Source organism: Xenopus tropicalis, chromosome 5 (genome assembly GCF_000004195.4).
Source record: "Xenopus tropicalis strain Nigerian chromosome 5, UCB_Xtro_10.0, whole genome shotgun sequence".
Lineage (NCBI taxonomy): Eukaryota > Metazoa > Chordata > Amphibia > Anura > Pipidae > Xenopus > Xenopus tropicalis.
Genome location: NC_030681.2, coordinates 50,082,635 through 50,107,631, shown reverse-complemented (window position 1 = coordinate 50,107,631; position 24,997 = coordinate 50,082,635). Strand labels below are relative to the sequence as shown.

Here is a 24,997-nt window from a genome sequence, read left to right as displayed (position 1 = left end):
CATATGGCAAATCTCTGCTCTCACAATGACTCACGGTGAAGATGTGAGAGCTGTCAATATTGTTTGGTTCTATGGGGCGTGGCTGGAATCTCATCTTAACTTATGTTCTTTTCCTATAAAATATATAGTCATGTTATAAGTTATTAAATGTGCATAAGATGCTGAATCATAGAACCATTTATTTTTTTTTTTAAAAAAACACACATTGGTCATTCAATAAAAGAGGAGTGCATATGAAACAAATCCAATTATTTGAATAGTGACCATAAAAAGAATCTCATTAGTAGTCACCTTAATTTTAATTTGAGATTACGCATTTGAATGTGCAGAAACCTAAAGTGTAATGGTGTATGGCCACCTTTAGATTATGATATCAAATTATTGGGTTTAGACCTAAAAGGAGTCCCTGGCCACTAGGGATGCACCATATCCAGGATTTGGTTTGGTATTCAGCCAGGATTCAGCCAGGTTTGTGGGGAACCTTGCCAACATTACCTCTGGCAATGAGAACACCCTGTCTTTTAATAGTTTTCAAAGTTAACTCATTTATTACTCAAATCATATTAGGGCCCTATATTAAAATATTATTGTCCCACATTTTTTTACAACGTGTCCATCTTAAAATAAACCCTAAAAATGAATGTGGCTAAAAATGCAATATTGTATACACTGTACTTGCTGCACCAACCTAAAGTTTCAGCATCTTAATTGCAACAATGATCTAGGACTTTAAACATGAACTCCCCATCTTAGAAAGTGTCTGTGACACTTATATGCTCAGTGTGCTCTGAGCAGCTGTTGAGAAGCTAAGCTTAAGGTGGCCACACACGTAGCAATCCGCTGACGTTCAGGGCTGAATTGTCAGATATGGATGTAGAAACAATAGAAATTCTACCTCCATCTGGCGATTCAGCCCTGAACGCAGATTTTGCTTGGGCGCCATAAAAAATCTTTTACCCTGGCTGGTCGACAAGTCGACCGATATGCGTAGCTTTCTGTGATATCGGTCGCCTCTTCGAGCCGCCATACACGCACCTAATATCGAGGTTTCGTATGATATTATCGGTGCATGTAGGGGCCGTCAAAAATTAGTAAGCAGAAAACTTGCCACTATCATGGGTAGGGTCTCCTTTTTGTATGTCACATCAAAAAAAAAAACCTCAACTCTCTCCAGGGTCAGATTAGAAGTGACTGTTCATGTACACTTTCCATGTATGTGTTAATAATACTCTTAAAACTCTTTCATTAAAGAAATATTAACATCTATGATCTAAGGTCATTACAAAACTGTCATTGAGTTTTAACGGATTACTCAGATCAGAGTGTAACATAGACAGTTACTTCTAACCTGATCTTGGGAGAGAGTGGGGTTTTTACAGATTTCTTGGTGTAACACATGAAAAAAAAAAAAAACTTTTTTACTAGAATGACATTATCTTTGCCATAAGCGCCACTGCATGTGTGTGAAACCTTGACGAGAAAAAATCTGCACAAAAGAAGAGCAATCATCAACCTTATGACTTTTTGTATAATTCAGTCTGTCATCGAAAAAACCACTGCTTGGTTGCTAGGGTAAACTGGATGCTAGCAACAAGATAGGTAGTGAAATTCCAAACTGGCTCAAAACAACAAAAATTATCTTTGAATATCCCTGTATATCATACTAAAAGCTGGCAGTATTGGTAGCAGCAGAATAAAATACAAGTATTATGGTGTCACACTGATAGCAGTACATTACAATAAAGCATATGAAGAAGCCAGTGCCTTGTACCTTAACAGAATGTGTCTATTTATCAAACATTATGTGCAGAATATCAGAGGCTATGACGGTGTATAAAACTTAATGAGGAACCTTTCAGCAGCTGAATTGCTCCAATCATGACTGCCCTGTGAGTGACACTGTTCAGTCATATTTTCTATCACTGACTCATTACAACCAACCATTCTATGGGTTGTGACACCCAGTAATAAAAGGCACTAAGGCACAATTGTACACTTTCATTCTAAGCCTTATGCATGCATGCATGACTGAGTAGTGGCTCATTACAATTTCGGTATTTATTTACTTGTCTATAGACTAAGCATTGGCTATTGAGAAATTCCATGCTAACTACCAATTGCGTTCTTGATTATGATTTTGTCACAAAATATTTAATTGAGCAGCTCTTTGCATTTCATCGCACCATTCCTTTTCCATTATTTAACTAACAGCAGTTACAAACCTGACAATATCCATATTAATGGATACTGAATAAACCCCTTTGGTAGAAATATAAACATACACAGCAAAAGATAAAAAAAATAGCCATTTATATTGGTTCTTTGTGCACCAGCAAACCTTCCCTCTGTGCTCCTATAAAAAGAGAAATTCCCTAAATGCTGAAATTTTGCTATTGAATCTCTCTGTAGAGGTCTTTTTCACATTTTCTTTTAACCATTCTACTGATTATATTTGTACATCAAAATGTATATATAGGGAGCTTTACTTAGGGACATATGCAGACTATACATAAAAATAAAGAAAATAAGTATCTCATAACAAGCTATAAAACAAATTTTTATTTGTTATTTTGGTATTGAAACCATGAATGATTCAATAATGCTGAACATGTGAATGCGTAGAAATGGCTTTATTTTCCCTTTAAAGCAGAAAACGAACAAGAAGATTATAAAAAAAAATGTTAAAAGGCGAAGGAAAGCTGTTCAGTGATTTTATTGCCAATACATTAGCCATAAAAGTGCAAGCTAGAACCCTATATTTATTCTGCAGAATGCTTTGCCATATCTGAGTAAAAAGCCCTAGAAGCACCCTCAGTTTCTTTAAAGGAAAAGTAACACTAAAAATTTTTAACTAAAAAATCTATTCTACCCAACCCCAATAACTGCCCTATCCTGAAAACCATTTGTTATTTTGAATGCTTTAGTAGAAAATACCTGTAAAAAACTTGGCTTCCTGTCATTTGAACAAAGGCGATACGGTGATGCCGGGGAAAGTATCAGGAGATGCATCAACTATGCGGCGATCTATTGATCGAGCCTAGCCTGACTTCTGTATAGGAAGGAGTCAGACTAGGCTCGATCGCCGCATAGTTCATGCATCTCCTGATACTTTCCCTGGCATCGCCGTATCGGCTTTGTTCAAATGATAGGAAGCCAAGTTTAACAGGTATTTTCTTCTAAAGCATTCAAAATAACAAATAGTTTTCTGGATAGGGCAATTATTGGGGGAGGGTAGAATAGATTTTTTAGTTAAAAATTTTTACTGTTAATTTTCCTTTAAGATAGCAGCAGCTATTTTAGCAGGAAACAGCTCAGATTACAGCAGATATGCGGGGGGGGGGGGGGGGGGGGGGGGGGGGAGAGAGGAGCAAACTGAGCAGGCTCCTGCCGTGCCCTGAAGGATTTTTCTGAGAGAAAGAAGTCGGACACAGATCACTGAGGAAAGAAATGTGGTGTTTCTTTTCATTGAGGACTCAGAGCAGCAGTTCTGTGTTTATGGCTGAATTTACAGACCTTTCTGATAAAGCTTACTTAGTTTTTACCTTTCCTTCTCTTTTAATATGCTTTTAACTGCGAAGATTCAACAGTAACAGGTGATAGATATAGTCTGTTCGTTACAAATACTGTAAAAGAGAAAACGTTTAGACATCTAAAACATTACAGCATGCAGTAGAAAACATACTGATCTATATAAAAATAAAGAACAAGTAGGAAGATTCTGAATGTTGTCTATATGCTTTGAATTAGAGGCCATGCTTTTATTTTGTAGCAATAAGTTCTTTAAAATATGTATGGAGTTATGTAACAAAAGGCACTAAGTTCACCCAGGAGTAGTAACCTATAGCAACCAAACAGCAGGTAGCATTTACTGATCACCTATTTAAAAGCAAACATCTTATTGGTTGTTATGGTTACTGCTCCTGGGCAAACTTGGTGCCTTTTTATTACATATGGGACTTAAGTGGAACAAAAGTGTATATGAATCTATCAAAAAAGTGAAATGTAAATGAATATCCAAAATGCATGCATAGTTCAACAGATATTGAGTATGCAATAAGGTACACACATTAAAAAAAAATAAAAGTATACTTTGGGAAAATGCATAGTAGCGATGTGCGAGTCAGGAAAAACTCGCCCACAATACCTTAACCTGCAAAATGTTGCCATTGTATGACCTGCACCCAACCCGTACCTGTGTCTTCCCCCTCTGTACACTACGTCTGCCAGGCCCCTCTGGTTCCAAGACAGGAAATCTTCCGGGAGCACAGAAGGAGTGTACTTTTCTAATCTGATTTTCCCAAAACTGCAACAGCCACCCAAATTTCAATCCGAACCTGTGCGTCCCCGCACATCACAAATGCATACGGTTGGATTACATGATAGGTGTAATGTTTATATAAATCCCCATAACACTTATGAAATTATACAATACAAAAGGTGACAAATCTCTGCATACATTGTTTTGCACATTCTAACAAAATGTGAGCTTTTCAGCTATCTTTCCATTCCTTTACTGAACAATAATGACAGTTTATTGGTTGTAGAGTATTATTTTGCAGTTGGGTGTGATATCATTAACAGACATTATATTTCCAGCAAAAATGTGATGAAGGGGGTGTTTGACCTGTGTAGCCTTAAGTATTGCTGAAATAAATCTCCAACACTGTGGTTTGAAGTTCAGCTAAACATAGAAACTGCAGGTTGTACAAATTAAACAAATATCTATAATGTAAAGGCTCCTTGAAAGCTGCAGACTTAAGCTTTTGTGTTCACAGAACTCCTTGGGAATTCCAGAATACCTATAAATTTACAATGAAAGGTAGTTTCCCAATAAAAAGCATTTACTTAAATGAATACATTAATACATATCGCTGTTAAATCCATTTTGATTCATGGCATTGACATTATCCACAATAAAACTTTTTGTATAACAAAGTTTTATGTCCATATTTTTACACGCTATCTGCAACTGCAGTCTACTGTATGCCAATGCATTTTGATCAAAACAAATTCCAGACTAGTTTAGCCCTCAAGTACTACCAACAAGCAATTATTTTGTTGGTTCTACAGTTAACAATTAACTGCTTAACCTAGCTGAAACTAAAGATGAGGAACTCAAAGTTGAATATTCATAATCTTTCTCCCTCTAAAGTCTGCTGTCAAACCTATGTAGTGGACTTAAGAGAAAGAAACTGGGCATAAGGTGAACAGAAACATTTTTAAGGTTTTCATTTAATAGCTGATTCAGTTGGGCTAAAAGGGCAAACTGTATTAACTTCTATTTTTCTTTTTAATATACACACGATTCCACAGATTGAATAATACTATTTTGCAACTGCCCTCAGGCTCACACAGTCATGCAACCCTCCTCCCGCACTTTTTCCATTGTGATATGATGGATTCTAAGACATGAAGTTTCTCTGCTTTGCATAGTGGGTGGTGCATACATTCTCTGAAAAGTGGAGGAGTCTCAGAATCCATAACTTTCACAATGGGAAAAGTTTAGGGAGGGGTTGCACAACAATGAACCTAAGATGGGTTTGAAAACTGTTAATAAGAGTATTTTTCTTTTTACATAAGCCCAACTAAATGAGTCTAACAAGCACAAACAGCTCTTTCAATATATTACAGAGGTTTTCAAACTATGTGACTTTCCAGTACTTCCTGGGTGGTCAGGCAGAAGGTGGGGGGTTCTCAATAAAAGGAAAGTGACTGCTACTTTGCTGTTCTCGGTACATTTACAACAATACAGCAGTGTCAAAGTTATGACAATATTTTCTGAATCATTACGTTGTTACAGGTATAGGATCCCTTATCTGGAAACCCATTATCCAGAAAGTTCCTAATTACAGAAAGGCCATCTCCGATAGACTCCATTATAAACAAATAATTCTAATTTTTTTTTTTAATTATTTCATTTTTCTCTATAATAATTAAACAGTACATTGTACTTAATCCCAACCAAGATATAATTAATCCTTATTGAAGACAAAACAATCCTATTGGGTTTATTTAACATCTATATGATTTTTAATAGACTTTAGGTGTGGAGATCTAATTTAGGGAAAGACCCCTTATCCGGAAAACCCCAGGTCCCAAGCATTCAGGATAACAGGTCCCATACCTGTATAACCAAAGGGGCACCTGAAACAATGTTAGACCAAAAAGGAGTGCTAGAATCCTAAAACAACCTTAGGACTACCTTAGTCTAAATACAGTATTTTATCTGTACACATTGCAAAATATTCAACATTAAGGGCAAAAAGACAAGCATGGCGCACTGTCAAAGTTCAGCAACGGTCATAAGCATAGTTTTAGGATGGAAGAACTGACTCATGATGCCAGCCTTATTACCAAGCTATTTAAAGACTAGATTGTGCATCACCTTGACACTTAACATTGAATGGATCTGCCAATGGCTTATCAACACCAGGATGAAGTCCTTTGAGCGTTAACAGCAAGGAGCTGTGAAAATTCCAGCTCCATGAAGTGCATGCCTCAGTTTCACAGTGCATGAATGACTCACAACATACTGAATGATGCAGAAAGGCCAGATGGCACACACCTTAGCAAAACAAAGGAAGCTAAGCCCATCAAGCTTGTTTTGTCTAGCTCTTATTGTTCACATTATGATGTGGCTGTGCAACAGAAGTACAGTTACATATAAATGCACAAGGTATGACCAAATTCCTTCTATTCACTTACAAACAAGAACCAATCAGTATCCCTGTTATTTTTAGAATTCCATTTCACCTAATTCACAAATATTTACTCTTGGAACGCCAACATTTTGTGCAGTGCTGCATATGAATACACAATGCATGGGTGGAACTTAGTTTACTATTTGACTTCTGGTGACTTAGGAACGGGGAGAGTCATTGGCACTTCACAAAGTGGTGAGATATGGATCAAAACCAGGCTTGCTGAATAAAGACCAATACTGTCCCAGTCCTCAAGGTGCATCTTCCTGTACCTCAGGCACAAATACCATGAACTGAAACTCTATGGATATTAAAATGCTTTTCACAAAGCAACATATACTGGTAAACTACTAGTTAAGTTAAAAAGTCACTTTTACTATACCCATCAAAACACAGAAGGTCCAAAAAGTAAGACTAAAGACTTAAAGGACCATACGCTTTATTTGTTTTTTTGGCATCCAGCCACTTCCTCAGAAGCATTAATTGCGTCCCGTGATTCCGAACTGAACTGTTCATGCTAGGAAGGACCCACCACCTATACAAATATTAACCCTTTATACAATGTTAACACATATACTTTGCCAGATCATACCAGATGTACTAAGGGCGCTTTTAGAATACATAGAAGTACCTCTATAAGTTACAGACTGCACAGCGAGTGTGGGAGCTGCTAAGCAAGTGTTGCATGTGATCTTAGTGTTGCATGTGAATTAAGTGTTTAGCAGGCGTTAAAAACAAAAAGGCGTTTAAATCTAAAAAAGGCACTATACAAGGGATTGAACTCGGGAGACTGTAAGTACCCAGTATGATTGCTGGTGTTACTCAGTGTGGATCTTGTCACATGTATGTGATCCTGGAGTAGCAGTTCCATGCAGCATTTACTTGTGAGAGATGCAGGTGGGTTTTCCTCTTGGAATATGAGGTGCAGAATCTAAGGGGGGAACTGGCAGCACTGAGGGCAGCTGCAAACATGGGGGAGAACAGGAGGCTCACTGAGCAACCACTGGCAGGGGCCGGTGTAGTGGGGGGTGGAGAAGGGACAGTGGAGGTTATTGGGAGAGACAAATTTGTGACAGTTAAGAGGGGCAGTAGGGGACACAAGGGTAGGGGGGCTGGTTCACAGCTTGTACAAACCAACAGATTTGCCGCTTTAGGTGAAGAAGCTGGGGAAGACAGCTCTGAGCTAGCATGTATGAAGCAGGCTGACTCTCAGAGCACCTCTAATACAGGTGGGGGGAGTAGTGCTAGGAAGGGAAGGCAGGCTATAGTTGTAGGGGATTCAATAATTAGAAAGGTGGATAGGGTAATTTGTCGCAAAGACCCTACATGCCGAACTGTGTGTTGCTTGCCTGGTGCTAGGGTTCGGCATGTGGTGGAACGAGTGGACAAATTGTTGGGAGGGGCTGGGGAAGACCCGGCGGTCTTGGTACACATAGGTACCAATGACAAATTTAGAGGAGAAGGGAATTCCTCAAGAACGATTTTAAAAAGCTAGGCGAGAAGTTGAGGGCGAGGACATCCAAGGTAATTTTCTCAGAGATTATTACCTGTGCCACGAGCAACGTTAAGAAGGTAGCTGGAGCTCAGGGAGATTAATGCGTGGCTGAGAGATTGGTGCAGGGAGGAGGGCTTTGGGTTTCTGGAGAACTGGGCTGATTTCTCAATCAGCTACAGGCTTTTTACCAGGGATGAGCTGCACCTCAATGATGATGGGGCAGCTGCTTTGGAGGAAAAGATGGCTAGAGGGTTGGAGGAGATTTTAAACTAGGAGTGGGGGGGGAGGGTGCAGCGGGTAATTCTGTGGTAGATAGGAGAGATGAGGTAGTGGGCATAGTAAGGGAAAATGGGAGAGGAGACTTTCTTCGGGATACTGATAATGGCAGGGAGGACCATAAATTGTTTATGCAACATTCTCACGCCGGAACCAGTATTAAATGTATGTTTACCAATGCAAGGAGTCTGACTGGTAAAATGGGAGAGCTGGAGGTACTGGAGTTGGAGCGGAAATATGATGTGATTGGCGTTGCTGAAACTTGGTTGAACGAGTCGCATGACTGAGCAGTTAATATTGGAGGTTATTCATTGTTTCGGAGGGACAGGGGCAATAGAAAAGGAGGAGGAGTGTGTCTGTTCATTAAGCAGGAATTAAAAGCAAATATTAAAGACAAAGTGATAGGGGTAACAGAGGGAGCTGAATCTTTATGGATTGAGCTTCTCACAGATAGTAAAGAGTCCACCCAATTAATTGTAGGGGTTTGCTATAGACCCCCTAATGTAAGTGAGGAGGAGGAGGCTCAGCTCCTGATGCAAATAGAAAAGGCTGCTAGTTTGGGGCAAGTGATAATAATGGGGGATTTTAATTATTCCGATATTGACTGGAGCCATACTACTGCCAGGACAGTAAATGGGAACAAGTTTATAAACTTGCTGCATGACAACTTTATGTCACAGGTTGATGAGGAGCCAACCAGGAACCATGCTATATTGGATCTAGTGATCTCTAATGACCCAGAACGTATTGCAAATGTGCAAGTGGTTGAACCCCTGGGTAATAGTGACCATAATGTTATTTCATTTGATGTTTGGTGCAGTAAACAAATATACACGGGGGCAACAAAGACACTGAATTTTAGAAAAGCAAATTTTAGCTCCTTAAGGGCAGCACTTCAGGGCATAGATTGGGGCATCATGTTTCCTGATAAAAACACAGAGCAGAAATGGTTGTCATTTAAAATGATATTAAATCATTACTGTTCTCAATTTATTGCATTAATAAGAAAAAGTAGAAGTGTTAAGAATCACCCTATGTGGCTTAAAGGAGAAGAAAAGTCAAAATCTATTAAGCACACTATTAAATAGTACTACTATTGCTGTGTAAAAACATTATATTCCTGGCTTGCCTAATGAAAGATTTACAGAGATACACGTACTAGAACTTACATACTTGTTTCAGTGAACGGCGCCGCCATCTTGTCCAGCTTGTCTGTATGGGCTGAAAAGCACAAGCCAGCTCCCCGCTCCTGTCACAAAGATTCTGCAGCTCCCCGCTCCTGCCACAAACCCCCCCAAGCTCCACAAACCCCCCGCTCCTGCCACAAACCCTCCGCCGCTCGCAGCACCTGCCCCCCTGCTTCCCCCACCTGCTTGTCACAGAGTTCGGCGACGCTGCGTCACCATGGCAACCAGACGCTCCTGCCCTGTGCGGATGCGCCGCCTGCAGTAACAAGTCGCCAAGTCTTGAAGGAGTGATGCATTATGGGAATCTTCTCTACCCAGATCAGCGTTTTTTTTTTCTGTTTGGCTTCTGATCTTCTGAACGGGTGAAGTATGGGGAGACTTAAGGGCACTATTGAGACAACTGAAGGTATGCCTGCAGCTTGGGATTAACTCTTTATTAGCCTTTCCTTCTCCTTTAACACTGAGGTAAAGAAGTTAATAGGGGGGAAAAAAGGAATGCTTTTAAGAAATACAAGTCAGAGGGGATAGTAGCCAAGTTTAATGAATATAAACACTATAACAAGTGTTGTAAAACAGCAATCCGGAAGGCAAAGATAGAAAATGAGGAGAGCATTGTGGCAGAGGCCAAGACTAACCCCAAAAAGTTTTTTAAGGTGTGAGGGTGTGGCCCCATTGAGTTATAGTAACAATATGGTTACAGCGGATACAGAAAAGGAAGATGTGCTTAACCGTTTCTTCTGTGTATACAGTAGAGGAGCCAGTGGGCCAAGTCCCACCCAAAGCTGCACTGTTGCCTCAGCTCCAACTACGCAGTGGTTGACACAGGATATGGTGCTTAAAGGGTTACACAAGATAAATGTAAACAAGGCACCTGGGCCAGATGGAATACACCCTCGGGTACTGAGAGAGCTAGGGTCAGAATTACAGTGGCCCTTGTTTCTGATATTCTCAGACTCGCTTTCATCAGGTATGGTACCTAGGGATTGGAAGAAGGCGAAAGTCATTCCTATATTTAAAAAGGCCTGGCAATTATAGGCCTGTAAGTCCGTGGTGGGCAAGTTATTTGAAGGCTTGTTAAGGGATCACATGCAAAATTATGTACTGGAGAATGCCATTATGAGCAGTAATCAAACATGGCTTTATGAAGGACAGGTCATGTCAGACCAATTTAATTGCTTTTTATGACGAGCTAAGTAAAAAGCTGGACAGTGGGGATTCAGTAGATATAATCTATATGGATTTTGCCAAAGCATTTGATACCGTTCCCCACAAACGACTGCTTTCTAAACTAAGGTCTATTGGTCTTGGTGAAGTCATTTGCACATGGATAGAAAACTGGCTACAGGATCGGGTACAGAGGGTGGTTGTTAATGGTATGTTCTCTACTTGGAATAAGGTTCTCAGTGGGGTCCCTCAGGGTTCTGTACTGGGTCCAATTTTGGTTAACTTGTTCACAAATGACTTAGGGGTGGGTATTTTAAGCAATGTATCAGTGTTTGCAGATGACACAAAACTCTGCAGACCAGTCAAATCTCTCCAGGATGTGGCATCCTTGCAGCAGGATCTTGACCAACTGGCAATCTGGGTGGCTAAGTGGCAGATGAGATTTAATGTGGATAAATGTAAGGTCATGCACCTGGGATGTAAAAATATGCCACATATACCCTTACTGGGACTGCACTAGGCAAATCCATAATGAAGAAGGACCTTGGAGTCCTTGTAGATAATTAACTTGGCTGTAGCAAGCAATGCCAGGCAGCAGCTGCAAGGGCAAAAAAGGTTTTGAGCTGTATTAAAAGGGGTATAGATTCACGGGAGGAGGGGGTTATTCTTCCCCTTTACAGAGCGCTGGTAAGGCCCCATCTAGAATATGCTGTTCAGTTTTGGTCTCCAGTGCTCAAACGGGACATTATTGAGTTAGAGAGGGTGCAGAGAAGGGCAACTAAGCTGGTAAAGGGTATGGAAAGTCTCAGTTATGAAGAAAGACTGGCCAAGTTGGGTCTGTTTACACTGGAGAAGAGGCGCTTAAGAGGTGACATGATAACTATGTATAAATATATAAGGGGATCATATAATAACCTTTCTAATGTTTTATTTACCAGTAGGTCCTTCCAACGGACACAAGGGCACCCACTCCGTTTAGAAGAAGGGAGGTTCCATTTAAATATTCGGAAAGGATTTTTTTACTGTGAGAGCTGTGAAGTTGTGGAATTCCCTCCCCGAATCAGTCGTGCTGGCTGATACATTATATAACTTTAAGAAGGGTCTGGATGGATTCTTAGCAAGTGAGGAAATACAGGGTTATGGGAGATAGCTCTTAGTAGAAGTTGATCCAGGGACTGGTCCGATTGCCATCTTGGAGTCAGGAAGGATTTTTTTCCCCTCTGCGGCAAATTAGAGAGGCTTCAGATGGGGTTTTTTGCCTTCCTCTGGATCAACTAGAAGTTAGGTAGGTATATATAGGCATTATGGTTGAACGTGATGAACGTATGTCTTTTTTCAACCCAACTTACTATGTTACTATGAGTATTTGGAGATATTGTAGGGTCTAGTTGAAACAACCAATTTTGGCAAAAGCAAAATAACTCCTTCCATTGTATTTAGCAAATGGAGGAATAAAGCAATTGTGAAACATCTAGTGGAGAATCACTGATAAAATATTTCATTAAACATTTCATTAAGAAAGGTGATGTGGATCAAAGAATATCAAAAAGAAAAAAAGGAGTATTCTGGATTTAGCAGCTGAAACCTATTAAGTCTATGGGTCCATGAATAGACAATGTGAGGTATCCTGTCATTGGTAATGTATCTTGGACTCTCTGGAGTCATTGTGGGGCCAATTCAATTTAGCAAGAAAATGTTATCTTAGGGTTTATCATGTAAAAACTCCATTGAGTCTATGGTACAATTTGGAACTGCATTACAACAATATGTTCTTATGGAATGGAATTTAGCACTATGTGTGGTATATCAACAGTGGGTATGGGTGACCAAATGCGGCATATTTATAATATGCTTCTGTAATATCTGTAGGGCTGATTTACAATGCCCCACACAGTCAACTAAGTGAAAAAAAGGCTGCAACTGGCCATTTTTTTCACTCTGCCCATTGAATCCCATAGTGCAGGTGGTGTGCCTGCTTCCGTGTGGACGTGATACAATGTATATGTATCCCGTCTCCACGGTGATCAGGTATGTCCACTTCCGTTTTCCTCTTATACATGGAGTTACAAACAAATGTGCCTTATGTGATGTGAGACAGCCACAATAACGTGCTTGAGAAAGGGGATGTTAAATTCCCAAAACATTGTGCAAATGTGGCAATCTAGATAGATAAGTACTCACTGTGATATTATTACAAACTGTTTTTGTATATAGTTTTTACAGATGATTCAATAAAAGCTAAGTTTTATACGAACGGAATGCGACTCAGTTGAAAGATATATGTATATGTATATATATATATATATATATAAAATCCACTTTGAGAAAGGCTGCTGTGCCAGCCGAAATGTTAGTTATTTGACCAATAATTTTTTTTTTATTTTCTTATAAGTCCTGCGAGTGCGGGGTATCTTTTTGTATAATTCTGCACCCAGGCATCCTTACTCTGCTGATACGTGAGTGCCTGATCTCCTTGGACTATATATTTATATATATATATATATATATATATATATATATATATATATATATATATATATATATGCCTTGAGAAGGGTCCAGATGGGGATCGAAACGTAACGTTGGCTGTTCATGCATTTTTTAATATAATCTACTATTTACAATAGATCCGGTGTTGCTGGTCTTTTTTTCAATATATATATATATATATATATATATATATATATATATATATATATATATATATATATATGACGATCCTGTGGTGATCGAAACGCGTAGATGGTATGCTGAAATAAATCACTGACCTGATTGATGCTGTAGCTGTGAGTGCTTTCTACTGTTGAGTTTGATGCATTATTTTTGTCAGCACCCAGCCTGTGCCCGATACTGGTGAGTGCCGATTCTTTACAAGACTATATATGTAAGCTGATGAGCAAAGGGAGATACAAGTAGGTGAAATAATGGAGTATAATCAAAAGTGTGCGTATAAAGTGCAACAAAATTGGGTGTCCATATGGTAGATAAAATCATATAACCTCATGGGCAAGAAAAGGAGAAGCGCAAGAGGGGAAAAAAGAAAGTAGTCAAAATAGATATAGATAAGGAAAAATAAAAGGAAGAAATAAGTAGGTGACCAACATGTACAGAACCTTCAACACAACCACAGGTTAGCAGAATGGCAGAATATGTAGCACCGCAGTGTTATGCGGTTATCCTGGGAAAATAGCAAAGCAAGCATATCTTGAAACAACCAAAAAGCAGTGAGAAGAGAAAACCTAGTAAAATAATATGTTCAACAAAGCTTTTTTTCCTTTTGATGGTGGAACATGTTTCTACCTATTTTAGCTTTATATGCTCATAGGGTTTAATAATTTGTTAATGTAGAATTAATAAAGTTGCATGAAACTCACTTGAAAAAAGAGCTTCGAAGAGTCTCGAAACATGTTGTGTTCCAAATGTTGTTCAAAATATTTGATTTGACTTTGAACGAAGATGAAATCTTCCTACTAATACATATATGTATACAAATAGTTCTGCTTCACATGCTGTTCAATCAGAAAAAGCCTTAAAAACAGAAAATGCAACAAAGAAACACAAGAGTAGGGAACACAAAAATACAGAAAATGTGTGACATAGAAAGAAGTCGAGAGAAGTAAAAAAAAAATGAGTGCTGTGCCAATGTCATACATGGTGTCTCTAGTAATATATACCCCACTATTTCACAGTAACCCCTATATTTATAAGTGACATGGTTCATAAACATGGCATTTTTACTAAAGTTTCCAAAGCTTTTCTTCTAGGCAAAAATTTGCAAGACTGTGGGAATAACATAAAAAAGGCAAATTAGTCAAAAACTATTAAATGTTTTTTTAATCCACTGTGGGAAATGCCACTGCTGAGTTTTTAGGACAATGGATTTCCAGATAATAGGTTCCAATCTCATATAGATCAATTGTGGAGTAAATTAAAAATAATTTATTCCAAGGTTGCTAGCTAGTTGAATTACTCAATGAAAATATAGCTTTTCTTTACTGTCAGAATAAATCATTTTATTTCTGAATTTGAAGTCTTATTTAATATTGTGGCATTTTGTGGCATCTTCTGGCACTGTACTCTTCTCCTAGAACTGGCATTTGCCGACAGCCGATACGTCCGGCTCAAACTGACCTGTATCCCAACAGCACTTGTTATTTTGTGTTTATCAGAGTTGATTTAGTTCTAAATGCTATAAGATCTGTATATATTCCAGTGTAATTTAAACTGAATCTTCTACATGTTAATGTAGAATATTTATAAGAGATGAATGGCTCTGGTAGTTCTCCTTTCCACATTCATCTATTTATATCTAAGTTATGTGTGGAAAAAATGTAGCACAAAGCTTGATTAATGCAAAATAATATGCAAGCGTTATTTCATAGTATCACTAGGAGCAGAATGCTTGTCTACAAAATATATTTTTAGTTTTATGTCTCTACCCAAATGTTATTTTTGCGTAATGAAAAAAAAAATATTCCAACAATAAAAAAATAATTAAAAAATGATATTGTAATTAAGGTTGCCCCCTTTTGTAAAAATGACAAAGGGGCAGGGCTATGATGTTGACAGGTGGCATGATGACAATGAAGGGGTAGTGGGCTGGATTTTTGGGGATCAGGATTAAAAAGTTAAGAAATATGGTGGATCAGGGGAGGAACAAGAGGTTATTACAAATTTACCAGCAATTATATTACTGGTAATTTTGTAATACCGGCCATGGCCTTAGCCGCTGTTTTACAGGTTAGGCCAGTATAATACTATCTAGGTGACAACTCTAATTGTAATTAAAAGCAGATTTACGGTTTGCCAAGCTGCAGAACCAGTGTATCAGAAAAGAGCTATCCTCCAGCCATAACTTCAATTCCTACAATGCCAAGCATGCTTCTGTTAGGCTCCTCATTCTGTTTGTTAACATGAAGAACATATTATGCATTTGGGAACTGAAGGCTTAGATGAAGGAGAGCACACTATCAATACAGGTATGGGATCCCTTATCCGGAAACCCCTTATCCAGAAAGCTCTGAATTACGGAATGCCTGTCTCCCATAGACTCCATTTTAATCAAATAATTCAGAATTTTAAAACTGATTTCCTTTTTCTCTGTAATAATAAAACAGTACCTTGTAATTGATCCCAACTAAGATATAAATAATCCTTATTGGATGCAAAACAATCCCATAGGGTTTAATTAATATTTTATTGATTCTTTAGTAGACTTAAGGTATGTGGATCCAAATTACAGAAAGACCCCTTATCCGGAATACCCTTGGTCCCGAGCATTCTGGATAACGGGTCCCATACCTGTACAACATTTTATGAGAATATTAATGCAGATCTGAATGGGCAAAGAACAGACAAATTGCTTAGAATTAGATTTTCCTAAATTTAAATAGGTTTTGTGGCAAAAGATGGCTTTATGAACTCTGAGAAGCACTGATTATGTTAATTGTAACTTGGTATTGTCCAGGATGCCATTATGTCAGAACATGCGTAAGGCACTGCCACAAAACATGAATTGCTGCTTTTCTACTTTGAAGAATAAAGACAATGACTACAGGCTAAAAGGGTATATATTTCATTGAAACAATCCTTAATTATGCCTTTAAATATATTACCCATTATTTTAACAGACTTTAAAAAAGCCTTTACAGCAGCCTCTTCATCTTATTAGCTTTTTAGGGGAAAAGGGCAGACACTTTGCCCAGATGTCATATATACTTTTCTACACCTGGTAAATTGCAGAAGGATAACACTTACAAAAAGAAAAAAAATAACTTATTTAAACATAGATCAGTGTAACTAAACAGAAATAAAATGCTATTTGTCCATGAATTTAGAACTTGAAAACGGGCAAATTAGATACTGAATAAAGAGTTATTGCTACTCTACATATACAGGTATGGGACCTGTTATCCAGATTATCCGTGTTCAGGACCTGGGGTTTTCCAGATAAGAAATCTTGTCCATCAAGTTCAACCCTTCCAAGTGAACACACACAAACCTATACTGACCTATCGATACACTCACATATATAAACTATATATATATATATATATATATATATATATATATACCAACATCAATACTAACTGTAGATATTAGTATCACAATAGCCTTGGGTACTATGCTTGTTCAAGAAATCATCCAAGCCCTCTTAAAGGCATTAACAGAATCTGCCATCATTGGTAGGGCATTCCACAACCTGACTGCCCTTAACATGAAAAACCACCTATACTGCTTCAAATGAAAGTTCCCCTAATCTACAGGGGTGTCCTCTGGTGCGCTGATCTTTTATATGGGAAAAAAGAACATTCCTTATCTGTATATAATCCCCTCTAATGTACTTTTACAGAGTAATCATGTCCCCAAGTGCAGAGAAAACAACTCCAACCTTGACAGTCTAACCTCATATAGTTTAAATCTTCCATCCCCTTTACCAGTTTAGTTGCAGTCTCTGCACTCTTACCAGCCGATTAATATCCTTTTGAGGACTGGAGCCCAAAACTGCACTGCATACTCAATGTGAGGCCTTACCAGGGACCTATAAAGAGGCAAAACTATGTTTTCATCCGTGAGTCAATGCCCTTTTTTACAGGTAACAGATCCGATACCTGTATTACGATGTTTAGAACAGAACTTTTGCTCCTGAAAACGAATTATACAATCATACAGACACAGTTTCCATTCCCATTCTAACAATATCTTCATAATTACATAGTTCAGTTGGGTTGAATAAAGACACAAGTCCATCAACCCCTCCAAATAAACCCCAATGTACATATATACACACTCACCTATATGTAACAGTACCCATACCACTAACTCTAGATTTTAAGATACAAATAGCCTTGGATATTATGCTTGTTCAAGTCATCCAAGCCACTCAAAGGCATTAATAGAATCTGCCACCATAACATCATGCCCATCAAGGCATTCCACAACCTCACTGCCCTCATCGTGAAGAACCATGCTGCTTCCAATTAAAGTTCTGTTTCTCTAGCCTAAATGGGTGGCTTCTGGTGCGTAAATCTTTTCTATGGGGAAAAAATATTCCCTGTCTATAATTTCCTCTAATGTACATCATGTCCCATTGCAAGCACCTTTTTCTCCAGACAAAACAACCCCAGCTTTGTTCTATTCCTTTTACCAGTTCAGATGCACATCTCTGTACTCACTCCAGCTCATTAATACCCTCCTTAAAGGAGAAGGAAAGGTAAAATCATTAGGATGTAGAAAAATGTTAGGCACCCCCAAGTGATTGTAGTCTTTTACTTTTTATACCCTGGGCTGGAGAGGCTTTCAGGAGCACCAACACGGGGTATAAGGTACTAGATTACAATCATCTAGTTTTCTATTCAAGTACAAATATTAGGGTTAAGGTTAATATGCTTTAATTTAACCAGTAACCTTCTGTGCAGTAACCTTATCAAATGCTTAAAGCAGAACGGTCACCTTAAGAAATAATTCCAAATTGTTTTCTATTGTGGTTTTCAAGCAAAATAAACTTTACTTACACTATATAAATTATTTTAATCTTAGTTTCTTCAGCCTTGGAATTCACAATTGCAGCAAACAGGCAGGGGCCATTTTGTGGACACTGTTATCAAAGCAGGCATTGCATCCTGCCAATATCTTGTTTCTGTGCCAGTATGGAGGGACCTAATGCCCATGTCCATGCACTGGTTACAAAATTACATGGTGAGCAGGGAGGGGGAATGTGAGGAGGGCAGCAACATCTAAAAAGTTCTGAATTGAAAGTGAAAGTAACTGTCTGCCCCACCTCTATGCCTAAGGCATAGAGGTGGGGCAGGCAATATATGACTGACAGCTGGGATTTTTAAATGCTTTTATAATGGGTATGGATGTGGTAATAAAAAAAATGATTTTGGGTTTCATGTTTAATTTGAAAAGGGCTTTTATTATACAGCTTTTTATGTCTGGGTGACAGGTCCACTTTAAGCAAAGTCATCCACTGTCATCCCTGAGTCTTGGTTCCTGCTCATCACCTAATAGAAGGCAATGAAATTAGTTGGCAAAATCTGTTATGCATAAAACAATACTGGCACAAACACATTGTATTGTGATTTTCATTGTATTCAAGTATAGTATCACTTATTACCCCTTCCAGGAGCTTTTGTACCACTGTTGTCAAACTAAAAGGCCTTTTAATTTTTTTGAATAGTGGTGCCACCTTAGCAAATTGCCAATCTCTTGGCACAATGCTAGACCTCAAGGAATAAATTAAGTGAAGTGGTTTGGCAATCACAGAGGTAAGCATGCTTAGTACCCTCAGATGAATGCAGTCTGGTTCTGGACTTCTGTTTACTTTTACATGTCCACCTAAATCACCCATCCATCAATAATTATGTTATTAAAAATGAATCCTTCATTAGCTAGTTTGTGTAGACAAATGAAAAATAACAGTTCAAAATTTCTGCTTTTTCTTTGCTATTATCAACCAACTGAACTCCCTCTGATAATAAGGATACCATATCCTTTGCATGCTTTATCAGCCTCCTTGTACCTGATAAAAGTTTCAGTTGACCCAGCTAATTTGAATGCATTAAAATCACTAAAATCATTTTTAACAAGCCCAATACCAACACTTCTATCAAACCATAAAGGTTTTGCTTTCAACAATGTTCCTTATTTACAATGGGAATGTACTGACATGTATATTTATCAAGTTGCATTTTAAAGATATCGCATTTTTCTTTTGTTTATCCCTATGAAAAGACTTTTCCAGTTAATATTTTGCAGAGATGCCCTTATACTGCCAAAGTCTGCATGTCTAAAATTTAGTGGTTTAGTTAATCCTTTATAGAGATGTCTCTACAACATAATCTCAAAGGACACCATGTTATGATCACTATTCCTTAAATACTCCCCATGCAAATTCTATAGATGAATTTGGTATTAATAATTATATATATATATATATATATATATATATATATATATATATATATATATATATATATATATATATTAGATTTCTTGAAAAAGACATAGATAATCTAGTAGGCTCTTTTCCACCTACTAGAACTGTTGGGAAGGGTTACCAATGCAATTAATCTCAAATATCTCCTTTATCACTGGGTACTGAAAACAAATAACCAGTTGTTTCCATGTGGACTGCAGGCTGTATGTGTGTATATAACTTTTCAATTAGTAAACAATATGTCAGAAATTTGTGATCCCAAGGTGATATTTTGTTGGTCTTTATACAGTCTTTATACGGTAATTATACGGCACAGGTATCCTCTAGTTTACATATGTGTCCAGTACAGGTCATAGAATTTCAATAAGATTTCATAGAAGATTTCAAGCATAGTGGCACAATCTCCGAGCAGTTTCTATGAGAACAGATCTTCTCCATGGATTCAGAAGGCTGCTGGACTAGTTGATTGCATTTCTCTGTACGTCTCCTTAACCTTTTCATGTAGAGAAAATGTTATACTCTCAAAGCAGGTGCTTATTTTTTAATTCTTGGCTTGTTGGCAAGTTTTGATTTAAAAACCAGGTGTACTGACAAACAGAACCTCCTGTAGGCTGCCAGTTCATAAAGGGGCTACTATAAAGACAATTGTTCCCTCATAAGCAAAACTGTACAACATTTCATTATCAGAAGATAAAAACTAGTAGCATACATTTTTGTCAGCCTCTCCAAAAACTGACCTTTTAAAAAAAGCTGTAAGAATGCCGCAACCTTCCAGTTTAAATTATTTTTCAGTAGACTTAAGGCATGGTGATACAAATAACAGAAAGCCCTCCTATTTGGAAAACCCTGGTTTTCTGGATAACAGGTCTGCACATACAGAGCACTTGCGCCGCCAGGGTTAATGCTCTCTTCACTAAAACATATGGAGATCTGTCCTAAGAGACTCATGGTATTTAGAAAACACAAGTGCATGTGTTTTTTCGTTCTGCAGGGGGTATATGGGTACCTTAAAGTACATATCAGTAATGGTTTTAGTATAATGGTCTCTGGTAATATCACTGGTTGGTATGAAACTGACCAACTCAGCTTCTTATAATTAAGTGGATAATATACCCCTACTGTAATTTAAAGTAATATTAGAAGTTACCAAGGAATTATGTGACCATATGAAACCACAAGGTCACAGAATGAAATAATCATACATGGAACTTACAATTCTCAAAGACAGATAAATCAGCGTTTTTTCAACAATAGTGTGTGTATTGTGTGTTCAGGCAGCAGGTATCCTTTATAAAAGAGACAGCTGGAATAAGGTATACAAAAGTCTTGTAATATAACATTGTTTAAATCCCATCAATTCTTAACTCATTACACATATGAATTCCATATAGTAGTCACCCTAATGAATAACAGCCTGTGTTATCTTTTGAAACAGCAAAGACTACATTTGTTGCCAGTGCAGTAATTACCATTCTGACAACATTAAAGGAGACATATCCTATAAAAATTAAGAATGTACCAGAGAATTATAAAAAAGTTGTATTACAAACTGATTTATTGAGAAATTCCACCAAACCTCCACTAGTCCCGCCTATCAGTTCTACTTCCTGCTGGCTGAATTCTCTGAATGTGCAGGGGAGCCGGCGGCCCTCCGTACACTGCACTGTAGGATAGGAACCAATCAGCAGCTAGGCTGACCTGATAGGGAACTGAAGCCTGTCTTTGCTTGTGGAAGTGCAGGGCTGTGATTGGCTCTCCCCCTCCTACTGTGCTTCTGGCAGGGACCGTTAGGACCCACCCACTCTCCATTTCAAACTCGGACAGAGAAGTGAGAGGATCTATAGGGAGCTCCAGTAAAGGGGCCATTTTTACAGATAGGATTAATTTTTAGCACAAAGTGAAACCAGCACCATATATTATTCATAATTGCCTACAAAATTAGGGTTTTCCCATTTATCCAATATGTCCCCTTTAAAATATAAGTAAGAATGCACTGGGAGGGCAGTTATGTACAAGTGGGACACTGTGCATATGTAGTACAGTATAGCATTTACCTCCTTTACTAAACAACCAGCCCTGTAAAGAAAAATAGCTTCTAGTCCTTACACTGATCAGTTGCTGATTCCAAAATTAATACAGGTTTTGCTTTCCAATACCCCTCAAAATGATACTGAAATCACTATTTCTAGCCATATTTCAGCAGAAATTAAAAACCCCTTTTTTTGTAAAGCTTACATGCAAAGTCTGTGGCTTTAAAGTTTTATGTGACAAGGACAAAGGTTTTAATACTATTTAGTTAGTGGATACTATATAGACAATAGAGGCAATATATATATTAGAATATATTGCAATGTATGAAATTAATTTAGCTGTATTTGCATAACTGCTCCAGTTGCTTTAAAACTAGAGAAATTTGTAGCATACATCTAAATACACTGCTAACTTGCCATACAAAATGTGAACTTATGGCCACAAGCAGCTAATTTCCCTATTACAAACTGCAGAGATACCACAATAACTACTCTACATAGCAGGCAGAGGCACCTTGTGGCTTTCATAGAACCCAGATACCCAGCATCCTTGGCTTGTCCTTTTCCAGCTGTATTCCTGAAGCTACTGAAGAGTTGCAGGTTTTCAGCCTTTTATTCTAGCCTAGTTTCTCAAATGGTCATTATGTGTATCCCTAGGGTGCACAAAGCATGGGTAGGTGATTACTTTAGAATCTTAGCAACTTGGTTGTTACAGTCTTAGAGAGCACAGTGCATTGCTCAGTGGGCCTAGAAGCTGTATGCTTTACTGCACATCTGATCAAAAGATACATCTTTTTTTAAATCACTGCATAAAAAGGACAAATTTGGCCCTCGTGTCTCTGAGCAGAAAAGCCTGGTAGTTTAACTGGATATGCTGGAACTAGTTATGGTTTTTACACTAACTGCATCTAGAGAATAGCAAGGGTTTTAGCATGAATAGCAAACAGATTTTCCCTACAGGAGGTAGACTGAGCCGCTTACTTGAACCAACAGATGAAAAATGCAGCAAATTATGACAAAGAAACCACATGATTCAATGATACAGCTCAATTCAGCAATGATATTCCATGCTCCCCCTACCAGCTGCTTGATACAGGAAGATCATATTCCAAGCTACTCTGGCCCTTCAGTTCTTATTAACTAATTAATTGTCATTTTATTTCACTAAGTCAATACATAGAATAACTGATCATTTAATGAATCAAATGGCATTGTCTTTCTATTCTTATAAATTGCTGAGGCTTAGTAAAGATAATGGATAGAGTGTTTTGTTGATTAATGTTACTGTCATAGGGCTTCAGTATCTAAGAGAGGAACATTATAAGACATTTAAAAAATACCTTTATAGCAAGTCAACAAGCTTAGGAGCAATGGGGATAGCACAATAATGATTCTGTATAGAGTTGCTGGCGATCATCTTCCATGTACACTCATGAGAGAACACAATGAAACTGATAAGTAGGTATATACTGTATTTGAGATAAATAACCAAAATGGCCTTAAACACACTGTGTAATTTACATAAGAGGGTAAAATCCTGACTGCATGTATGTATCTGGCATGATTACAGAAACGTGTTAGGAGAATGAGCCAAGAGATCAAACCAGAGCATGACAGCAAAGACAAGGTGAAGATGGTCCTGCAACTGATGTTGTTTTAACATGATATGCCTTATGGGAAACTTCTGCTCCTCTTCTTTTAATCACCTTAATACATCAGGTCTAGTTTGGCCCAGACATGTCAGAGCATTGGAGCTGTCATGATGTAATGTGCTTTATACGTGCCCCCACCCAATACACTCACCAATGACTGTTAGAAGCTCAAGGCTTTGAGTATTCAGAAATCTGTTCCGATGCAAAGGAGGCTCCCACGAAACCAGACACAACAGTGCTGCCCAGACAGCGGAGCATAAACACTAATGGTATTAATGGAAGGTGACCCAGACACAATGCTTAGTAAGTAATCTTCTACAGGATACCGTACATATACAGTATATCCAATCTGGGCATGGTCTGATCCTTAACTTTATACATTACAAAATAAAATACTGGTTCTATGTTCCAGTGTAATACACACAATGATGTGGCCATGTTGCCCTTTCATAATAAAGCCTGAGCTGCCCAACTTTTCCCATTGTGTGGGCCAGATATTCACTATACTTCTTGTTAGAGCGTCAGATGATAACATGATGTCATGGAAAGAGACAAGTGGTGTTCTTGGTCAGTCTAGGGGCAAGAAATCTTAGAGGGCCACAATTTTGGCACTATACAATTTACAAGCACTATACCCACTGAAACACAGTACCCCCCAGAAAGCAATGGATTTTACCTCGCATCCGTACAGCTCACTGAGCTGCTCCACGATCCATTCCTCCAACACCAGCCGCTTCCTCAGTTCTTTCCTATCGTATTTCACTGTCACTTTGCCTTGGTGCTGCCTCCTCGGTGGCGGCGGTGGCGGCTGCTTGTGCTGAGGGGCTGCCACCACTACCTGCTGCGGGGGTTCTTCCCGGGAGCCGGGGGATGGCAGTGCTGGAGTCTGGAAGAAAACCCTGGCTCCGGCTGCAGGACTGGGCTCCGTGCCACGCACTGCTGACATTTCCCCTGCCCGCACGGATGCCACACAATTACCCTTGAGTTTATCTCCCTTGTGCTATGACCATACTATATCATTAGCGCCAAGAAACCCCTCTGTTCTCTCATGTACTCTGATGTACTCTGCCCACGTCTGCTCTTCCCTCCAGTGCGCCGCTCGCTTCTCCTCACTCCGGCAAGTTCCCACCTAGCACCTGCCGCTTGCCCCTCCCCCTGCACTAGGCTCTACATTACGGTTGGCTGTGTGTGTACAGGGAGGCGCTTGGTCCCCAAAAAGAAAAAAATAAAAGTAGGAGGGAATGAATGCACAGCTAAAGAGTGCCAAGGGAGCTGTGTGCCTGCCGTGCTCCCCTCTCAGGCACCGCAGAGACATTTATTGCCTGGCTTCCTTCTTCAGCGACAGTCCAATGCACAATAAAATGGTTGCACTAGTTTAACCCCATATAGTGTCTCTCCTTGGGTTATTCATAGCCTCTTTCCCTCTCTTTCACCTTGTAGGCATTCCCCTATCAACAAAATTCACTTAAGTGGAAGTGGCCTTCCCATAAATTAGAGCTTCCTGGATAATGGGTTTGTGGATAAGGGATACAACACTGCACATTACCTGGC

At 38.7% G+C, this 24,997-nt stretch overlaps 1 protein-coding gene across 1 annotated transcript in view; it reads right to left on the bottom strand.

Annotated features, from left to right (window-relative positions):
• ppp1r14c (protein phosphatase 1 regulatory inhibitor subunit 14C) overlaps nt 1-24,783 on the bottom strand; it is a 62,041-nt gene extending 37,258 nt beyond the window's left edge. The window contains exon 1 of the mRNA XM_002931492.4: nt 24,123-24,783. Coding sequence (XP_002931538.1) covers nt 24,123-24,392 — 270 coding nt within the window. The 5' untranslated portion in view covers nt 24,393-24,783. The remainder of the gene's footprint in view (nt 1-24,122) is intronic.
• Nucleotides 24,784-24,997: the final 214 nt, after the last annotated feature.